Source organism: Cololabis saira, chromosome 11, assembly GCF_033807715.1.
Source record: "Cololabis saira isolate AMF1-May2022 chromosome 11, fColSai1.1, whole genome shotgun sequence".
Taxonomy (NCBI): domain Eukaryota; kingdom Metazoa; phylum Chordata; class Actinopteri; order Beloniformes; family Belonidae; genus Cololabis; species Cololabis saira.
In genome coordinates this window covers 10237545-10247510 of record NC_084597.1, presented here as the reverse complement: position 1 = coordinate 10247510, position 9966 = coordinate 10237545, and the positions used below count along the sequence as shown (strand labels likewise).

At 40.4% G+C, this 9966-nt stretch overlaps 1 protein-coding gene across 2 annotated transcripts; it reads left to right on the top strand.

Annotated features, from left to right (window-relative positions):
- Positions 1 to 471: 471 nt before the first annotated feature.
- Positions 472 to 9476, top strand: LOC133454940 (serine/threonine-protein phosphatase with EF-hands 2-like). Of its 2 annotated transcripts, XM_061733684.1 has the most exons (19): positions 472 to 689; positions 921 to 990; positions 1088 to 1105; positions 1204 to 1212; positions 1494 to 1621; positions 2812 to 2866; positions 3019 to 3194; positions 3298 to 3412; positions 3534 to 3580; positions 3659 to 3825; positions 5167 to 5203; positions 5290 to 5439; positions 5545 to 5892; positions 7715 to 7900; positions 7987 to 8129; positions 8214 to 8320; positions 8416 to 8579; positions 8665 to 8752; positions 8872 to 9476. In XM_061733684.1, exons 2-19 carry the CDS (start codon positions 939 to 941, stop codon positions 9057 to 9059), a joined length of 2178 nt encoding a protein of 725 aa, XP_061589668.1. In that variant the 5' UTR covers positions 472 to 689; positions 921 to 938; the 3' UTR covers positions 9060 to 9476. The 2 variants fall into 2 exon arrangements, with proteins under 2 accessions (XP_061589668.1, XP_061589667.1); XM_061733683.1 differs by lacking the exons at positions 472 to 689; positions 921 to 990; positions 1088 to 1105; positions 1204 to 1212; positions 2812 to 2866 and having other exon boundaries at positions 1537 to 1621.
- Positions 9477 to 9966: the final 490 nt, after the last annotated feature.

The window sequence follows — 9966 nt, the reverse complement described above, 5'->3', positions numbered from 1 at the left end:
TCAACACATTCATGATGAAAGGAGTTATTATAAGCTGCTGTTAAGAAATTGATACAAAATGAGCATATTTAAAAATAATTATCACTAAAACTCACAATACAATGTATTTGTACTGTTTTCAACTAGACTGGAACACCTTTGCAAATCATTGTATTCTGTTCTTATTACCTTTCAACACAGCATCTCAACTTTTTAAATAAAAATGACATTTAAGAAATGATCATTGAGTGAAAAAAAGGAGTCAGTGACCAAAGCCTAGTTTAGACCTAACTTTTGGTTGTCATCAGTCACAACAACGCTGCATTGTGTTGAGCTGTGGACAGCACAACCTGCTTTGAAAATGCGCGCTGCCCTTTCACAGAGCCTTCATCTGTTTATTCAGCGTAGATGGCAGCTGTAGTGAGATTTAACCCTAATCCACTTGCATCTTGTTTTGAGTAAGTGATCACTGGAGCCTGTCCGAGACGCTCGGCTGTGACAGTCACAAGCCTTTAGCCGCTGTGTGAGGAGTGTCATCACAACATCCACTATTTTACAGGAGGAAATGGAGAAAAGCTACGAGATGACGCACACTTACATCTGCTTTCATCCCATGCTGCAACACTGAAGCTGGCGAGTAAAATGAAAAGGCATTTTTAAAATAGCTGAAAAAGTGAGGAAGGGTAATGAAAGACAGGTGACGTGACCAGGTGAGTTTCTTTGGGTATAAAACACTTAATCTTCAGATTTTCAAAAGGATTCAGCCTATGCACATTCCTGATACTGTCTCTGGTTTATTATAGAGATTTACGTTATCAAGTGTGTAATGAGATAGTAAAAATAACTGTAAAATATAATTTTGTGTTTCCACATCTATTATTGCACTATTTCTAAAACACAGTCACTGAGACTCAGACATCAAGTGTTGTTGTCTCTTACAGTGAAAACAGCAAAGGGTCATGGGATGTGGCATGGGAAAATCCAGACCTCAGCAAAAGAAGTGTGACCGAGGTGCAATTTCTAGCATAATTATTTGTTTTGTTGTTTTTTTCTAATGAGGTAATGCTCCTTTTTAGTGACTTCAACATGTCTTTTTTGTCATTTTCAGTGAGCATCTCAGTCCCAGGTAATTTTATTTTGTTTTTAGTTTTGCCCCGCAACAAATGATCAATTACTGTCTGTTAATTTGTGGAATTTCAATCCTAATTTCATGCATCCATGAAGCTGCCACAGGTAAGATTTTTAGCCGATGTAACTTATCAGCAATGACAATTTACTCCAACTTCCTTGCTTTGTGTAGATTTTCAGTCAGTAAGATCTTGCTGTTTCAAAGACTTTAAGAAGAAAGTATTCAGACTTTGCAGAAGTCAACGTGCTAATGACCCCACATGAAGTTAGATACCTATGACTATCTTAGAACTCAAAAACCGTCTTGATTAAAATGTTTCCAGGAAGCAAAGAGAAGTCCACTAATTAAGATAAAGTCTTTTTTGTCTTTAACTTCCAATCCTTAGCAATCAGAGCGGCTCTACTGATCCAGCGCTGGTACCGGCAGTACGCTGCCAGGCTGGAGATGAGACGCAGGTGCACGTGGAACATTTTCCAGTCCATTGAATATGCAGGAGAACAAGATCAGATAAAGGTACTGATTTTGGAGGGCTATTGCTTGGCCGTACTTTATCGTAGAGACATCATTCAAACATTCAAAGACCCGGGACGCGTTGGACTATAACAGATTGAAGCTTTATTTTGTTAGCTATAACAGTTTTCGAGAAATTGAGGAAGAACATAACAGGTTACACGGCGAAGATGTCCCCATTCATTCCTACGGAGAGATGTTCCAGTGGCAATGCAAAACCTATTCATTCCTATGGGGAGCATAGGAATTAACACAGTAGCCTACAACCAGAACCACCCACAACACAACCAGAACCACCTCAGACAGAACCAGCAGAAGCTAACATCATGCTAACATGCTAGTATAATTAGCATATTGCAGATAAGCCTAAAATGCTAATGTTACACCATGTAAAGATGAACTTATTATGTCTGTATGCTGATATGATCCAGGTCCTGGTCCAGGTTTCTTTCCTCCTAAAGGGGAGTTTTTCTTGCCACTGTTTGGCATAAGGTTTTTCTCCAACTAGAGGAGTTTTTACCTGCCATTGTTTATGTAATAATTGCTCGGGGGTCACGTTCTGGTCTCTGGAAAGATCTTAGAGACAACTTCTGTTGTAACAGATGCTATATAAATATAAACTATATAAATAAATAAAAAAATTAAAATAAAAAAATGCTGATTTTGGACGGCTGTTGCTCGCCCGTACCTTATCGCAGAAACATCATACAGATGTTCAAAGACTCGGGACACTTTGAACTACAACATATTAGAGTTTTGGAGAAATTGAACGTTAACTTAATATATATTTTAATGCTTATGTATTGACACGCTGATGAGGGCTGAACCCGCCCACAACATGACCAGAACCACCCCAAATACATCAGAACCACCTGACCTAGAACCACAACTACCCAGAAAACAACCACATCCACATCCCCTGAGAAGCAGAGGGTGTGGTTTATTGACCACCATTCACCACCCCAAACAGAACCAGAACCACTCCGAAGTTCATTAAGCAGCAGCAAGAGGCAACACATGTGCAACAAGCGGGCATGCACATATCACAATTTTCCTCTGGAACGTTCTAGTTTCGTATGCAGTAATATTAGTTTTTTTATACCAGTGAATATATTTGTTCACAACATTTATTTTGGTTTTACTGAGTATTACTAGGTTTTCTTAGTTTTAAGATTATTTTTCTATTCCTGCAGCTGTACAATTTTTTTGGCTTTTTGATGGACCACTTCACCCCAGCCAGTACTGAAAGTAAGAAGGCGATAACTCTTAAATGCAAATCCTTCAAGTCCGGCTTTCATTATATTCCTTTCAGTAAACAATCATTGCTCTCTGCTGGGAGGTATAATGATTTTTTAAATTTTTCCTTTCTTCCTTTTCTTCATACTATGTCTTCAACGAAGGAAACCTAATTTCTCACATCTTTCGTGAGAATGAGATCTGCCGCGACGTTGAGTGGGAGAGATATTTTTGCTACAAGGCCATTGAGGTACCAGACAGCTACAATGGGCCCCACATAACATTCCCCATGACATTCTGTGGAGTGTCAATGTTAGTGGAAGCTTTTAAGCATAAACAAGTAGGTGCACTCACACATGAAGAAACCAGATGTCACAGAATCATAAAGACATATTGGAAGCTTTGCGGGCCAGTTTATTCATGCATTTTTTTTTTCCCAGTAGAAGCTCCATGCTCGATATGTGCTTCAGATTCTTGGAGAGACGTGGAGACTTCTGCGAATCCTTCCAAACATCAATCACGTCTCTGTCTCTCATAGCAAGGAAATTACAATATGTGGTATGCAGACTTCTCCTAGATTTTGCACAGATGTTTTCGTAGGACTAGTTTTATTGTCTTTGAAGAACTCTGCATGCCTTCGATTCACATAGTCAATCAATAATGATTTGTTTCTTCACAGGAGACTTGCATGGGCAGCTTGAAGATCTGTTGCTGATATTCTATAAGGTATTTAAAATTAACAACTCATCATCATATAAGCCATCATTTTCATTTTAATTGACACCCTGAAAATAAATTGTCCAGAACGGTTTACCATCATGTGAGAAACCGTATGTCTTCAATGGAGACTTTGTGGATCGTGGCAAAAACTCCTTGGAGATTCTGCTCATCCTGTTTGGATTCCTGCTTGTCTACCCCAATGATGTCCATCTGAACAGAGGGAACCATGAGGACCACATTGTTAATCTGAGGTAAAGTGGTCAACAGGCTGCTTCATTCATTATAAACTTTGCCAATTCAGTCAATTTAGACACATTCAACCAGCTTTTTGTAATTTTATATCTATATACTGTATCTATATCCAAAACCAAAACAATCACGTAAAGATATTCTATACCCTAACTCTTGTGGTAAAGAGCATTTTACTCCATTTGTCATTTTCTGTATGTATGTGTATATATACAGTATATATAATGTGTGTATGTGTATATATATACAGTATATATAATGTGTGTATGTGTATATATATATACAGTATATATAATGTGTGTATGTGTATATATATATATATATATATATATATATATATATATATATATATATATATATATATATATATATATATATAATAGTATATACATTTACACAGTATATTTTGTGTATGTATGTATATATGTATATATATATATATATATATATATATATATATATATATATATATATATATATATATATATATATATATATATATATATACCCTAACTCTTGTGGTAAAGAGCATTTTACTTTTACTAACTTTTTACTTTTAATTTGTCATTTTCTGTATGTATGTATATATATAGTTTATATATTGTGTGTGTGTGTATATATATATATATATATATATATGTATATATATATATATATATATATATATATATATATATATATATATATATATATATATATATATATATATATATATATATATATATATATATATATATACACATTCAGTATATGTGCAGAACACCATCTGAGACGGTCTTGCTGAAATTAAGAAGACATTTGCTGTAATTAGCATTTGGTTGGCAACAACAGCTGCAATAATAATGCCTTTACTGAAGTCCCCCATTCACTGCACACAAATTCAGGCTTATGCTATCATGGATACTGAATTTACCCCCCCCTCTGCTTTCCATTTTGCTTCAGCCCACTTTCATTGAGCTTAGGCAGGGGAAGGCAATCTAATTAGTTTTATTTCCCTTGTATGGTAGAATTTTGACTTTTTTTTGGCAGAGCACTCCTCCACACAACTAATCATGTCTGTTTTTGACGCAATACTGCCTGCGTTCCTGAAAATGCAACCTTTTGTACAACAGAAGTTGAAGTATTTATAATGGGGACACATTTTTCATAAAAAACTGAGAATCCAGAAACACTGAATTGATACGTATCTGTTCTATTTTCAAATTCATAACACATTTCTAAAACATTGCACTGTTTTAAATATTTTATACTGTTTCACTTGCCTCTCAGAAGAAATGGTTACTTATAGAATCAGGCTTAAAATAGGTATAATATCCTATTTATTTGTTATGTGTTTTCTTCAGATATGGTTTCACAAAGGAAGTTTTGGCAAAATACAGGGTAAGCCTTGTACTCGGCATAAGATTAGTAATAGAAGCAATAGCAGTGATTTTTTGTAACTATACATAAATTGATTTGAATTGCAGGTGCACGGCAGGAAGATCCTGAAGCTTCTCCAAAAGATCTTCAGCTGGCTGCCCATAGCCACAGTGATCAATCACAAGGTGCTGGTTGTTCATGGAGGGATCTCCAAGTCAACGGACCTTGACATGGTTGCCAGAGTGGACAGACACAGAGTAAGAGAGGGTTTCAGATTTATTTTAATGAGTAAATTTTGTACAAAGCAAGCAAGTTGCACCTAAAACTGGTGTCTCAGATGTGAATCTTCTTTTTGTGTACAGTATGTGTCGGTCCTGAGGCCTCCGAAGATGGTTTGTCAATCACTTAATGGCAAAAGGACAATGAACAGCAGAAATGAACACGTTGATGGACCAGTCGAAGGCCGACGTCGAGTGCGCTCTTTGACTTACCAAAGCTCTACCTTGACTCAGTGGAACAACTTGCCTCGTCGTTCGCTTCATAACTTGCCCTTCAGCATTCAGCCGAACTGCTCGGTGGAGAACGAGCTGAAGAAGCGGCGCAGGCTGGCTGGGTTTGACCAGTCCTACAGAGAGACAAAGGCCTCTGACTCTGATTCAGACCCAGAGTTTGGAGACGCCACAGAAGCAGATGGGCACAAGTGGAAACAAGTAAGGGATCTGAGATCATTGTTGTTTAAAAAAAAAGAAGCTTCTTAACAGGAACTGTTTCTCAAATGTAAATTAATTGTAAATCACTTCCTGCATCACAAGTCTTAGATATGGATCCACAAACCCACTTAACAGTTGATGTGCTTGTGTTATAAATTAGAAATTATATGCTCCTTTACATCAAACTCAGCTTTAAAAAGGTTTTATTTTAACTTCCTTTGTAAACTCCCTGTTGTAGAGTTTGTGTTGAGGGTTGAAGAAGGGTTTTCCTGCCGACTCTTTGATGAAAGTCATAGTTCTGGAGGTTTTGTTGCACAACTTTACAGTCAACCACCACTTTGGTCTCCTCAATATTCTTGAAGGTCTATTTATGGTTTGTTTGGTATAGAAAGCATACAGTTTTTTGATCTTCCAGAGGTCATTTTGAGGTGCATGTTCCATTTCACTGATGCTGTGAATACATCTGGAAACGTTTTCTCCTTAAATGTTCTCCTGATGATTAGATAAACTCTCCCATTTTCTTGGCCTTTTCTGGAGATTAATTAAAGTAATAACTTTCAGTTTGGATTGAAGGTATTCAAGATGTCAAACTTCTGCATTGTGTTTCCATTCATTTTGCCCACAAGCATCCATCGTCCGCCGCTTATCCGTTCCCGGGTCGCCGCGGCAGCAGCCTCAGCAGGGATGCCCAAACTTCCATCACCCCAGACACTTCCTCCAGCTCCTCCGAGGGGAGTCCGAGGCGTTCCCAGGCCAGCTGAGAGACATAGTCTCTCCAGCGTGTCGTGGGTCTTCCCTGGGGTCTCCTCCCGGTGGGACATGCCTGGAACACCTCCCTAGGGAGGCGTCCAGGAGGCATCCGATACAGATGCCCAAGCCACCTGTGCTGACTCCTCTCAATGTGAAGGAGTAGCGGCTCGACTCCGAGCTCCTCCCGGGTGACCGAACTCCTCACCCTATCTCTAAGGGAGCATCCAGCCACCCTGTGGAGGAAACTCATCTCAGCCGCTTGTATCCGGGATCTTGTCCTTTTGGTCACTACCCAAAGTTCATGACCATAGGTGAGGGTAGGTGCGTAGATTGACCGGTAAATAGAGAGCTTCGCCTTTCCCCCAAGTCTGACTTAGTGCTGGCAATGCGAACCAGACTCCTGCTCCGATCATACAGAGACCGGACAGCCCTTAATAGAGGGCCCCGGACTCCGTACTCACCAAGTACCCCCCACAGAATGGCACGCGGGACACGGTCAAATGCCTTTTCCAGATCCACAAAGCACATGTAGACTGGTTAGGCAAATTCCCATGAACCCTCGAGCACCCTGCGGAGGGTGTAGAGCTGGTCCAGTGTTCCGCGACCGGGATGAAAACCGCATTGTTCCTCCTGAATCCGAGGTTCAACTATCGGCCGTATTCTCCTCTCGAGTACCTTGGCGTAGACTTTCCTGGGGAGGCTGAGAAATGTGATCCCCCTATAGTTGGAACACACTCTCCGGTCCCCCTTTTTAAACAGAGGGACCACCACCCTGGTTTGCCACCCCAACGTTACTGTCCCCTTCCTCCATGCGATGTCGCAGAGGCGTGTCAATCAAGACAGCCCTACGACATCCAGAGACTTGAGGTACTCAGGGCGAATCTCATCCACCCCCGGTGCCCACAAGCAATTAAACAAAACAAAAACCCAACAAAAACTCTACACTAAAAGATTGGGAGATCAATCCAATGTCCGCTCATTAGCTTAAGCAGAATAACAGAAATTTCCATTGAGCTTCCAAAAAATCTGTATAAAAGTCTGTCAGCTACACCTGACGAATGCTTCTACGCAGATAGTGGACCTGCTGTGGAGCGACCCGATGCCCCAAAATGGCAGCATTCCCAATGAGGTGAGAGGTGGAGGCTGCTATTGGGGACCTGATGTCACTGAGGAGGTGCTGGGAAGACACAATCTCCAACTTCTCATCCGATCCCATGAGTGCAAACAGGATGGCTACGAGTTCTGCCACAATCGCAGGGTGAGCACAGAGTGCTAAGCCCAATTCCTGAAGGAAAAGAGAGCAGTTCAGCACCTGATAGACTTTATTTTCACTGTTGCATCCAGGTGCTGACCATATTTTCAGCCTCTAACTACTACGAAGTGGGCAGCAACAGAGGAGCCTACATCCGAATGGGCCCAGATTTGGTCCCTCACTTCGTCCAGTACCAGGCCAGCAGGACGTGCAGAGAGCTCACCCTGAGACAAAGGTACACACTTTGAAAGTTATGAAAAAATTATTCAGCATCCAATCAGTACCATCACAGTTAACAGTGAACGCTGTGCTCCATTAGTGTGGGGTGGACAGAGAGATCGGCGCTGCGAGCTCTCAGGGAGCAACTGTTTGTACACAAGTCCGACCTCATCAGAACCTTCCAGGAGCACGATCCCAACAACACGGGTACATGAAAACAGCTGCTTTACGCTCTGGAGTCTCAAAATGTACTCCGAAAATCAGGATTCGTTACATCTGTATCTCCCTATCTTGGATCTCAGGGCTGATCTCTCTAAGGCACTGGGCCAGCGCCACGGAGACTGTACTGAAGCTGGGTTTGCCTTGGAGGATGCTGCGCTCTCAGCTTGTTAGCAGAACCCCGTATGGTATGGTGGACTACAAGCAGTGGATAAAGGAGCTCTCCATCACTGAGCCCAAACTAGAGGTGTTTCAATTATTCTAATCTGTCTTCAATATTGCTTACAGTGTATGCTTTAAAAAAAAAAAAAGTAACTCATATCTCCTGGCAGGTGTCAGATACAAGCATCCTGGAGACTATGTACAAAAACCACTCCAATCTGGAAACCATCTTCCGCATTATAGACACAGATCACTCAGGTGAGTACAAACCCTCATTATTACCTCACATCATGGAGTCATTGCTTCTCAGCTGGGTTTCAATCAGGTGGCAAAGGTTCAATATACCACATTGTACTCAAACAATTTTCCTCTTTCAGGTTTGATCTCTTTTGAAGAGTTTCGTCAGACTTGGAAACTCCTCAGCTCTCATCTCAAGATGGACATCAGTGACAAGGCCATCGCAGACCTGGCTAAGAGCATAGACTTCAACAAGGACGGTGGCATCGATATTAACGAGTTCATGGAGGCCTTCCGACTGGTGGACCTCTCCGCACATACCATATAGTCTGGGATGGGAGCGGTAGCTGAACCAGTGCTATGCTCATGAAGATCTTCTGCTTTGCAGAGTCTTGAGTGCACCTGCTCACCTCCATATATTTGAAAGTACTGGACCGTGCGGTAGATCAACAGCACATTTTCACATATCCGGGTTAGACGTCTTCTACCTCATAGCGTTTTTTTTTTGGCTGGTTTATACCTTTTTTTTTAATGTTTTGTATTTTTAAATTTATAAATGATCATATGTTAAGTTGTGACCCTTTCACAACTGAGAATGACCACGCCAAATTATTGATTTTGTACATTACAGTAAGTTTACAAGTTCTTTGTAAGAGGCTTTTTTTTTTTCTTTAGTTAATTTTGCTCCACTTCATCTGTTCGCCAAATTTCATTTGCTGTCACTCTGACAAAGTATCAATAATTATTAAATGATGAATCAATAGACCGGTATTCATTTGTCACATCTCATTTTAAAGCAGACAGTAAACTATTAAAATATATTTCTTTCTTCATGGGGTTTAGGCCCCTATCAAAGTTTATGCATCATTTTCCATTTTCCAAAAAAACCCCAACAAGTCAAGTATGGAAGTTTTGGTGCTTTATTACTCCTTTTTCTATTCAAATGTCACATTCATGCAGCATCTGCAAACTCTTCAACGCAGCTGAGAGGAGGCTCACGTGTACTGGTGCGCTGGATGGCAGTTTCAATTCAGACCCTTGCGATATGAGTGCCAAGACTGCATGAGGGGATATAATCTGTTTGAAAGCTGCCTAATCAGTTCAACTGCCAGTCAGTCTTTTGGCCCCTATAGGGATTCAAATCCAGGAGATAAATCCTATCAACTCAAGCCCTGCTTTGATGAGATGTAGGAAAGTGCAAATCTGAGTAGGTAAACAGGAAATACCAGGTGTCC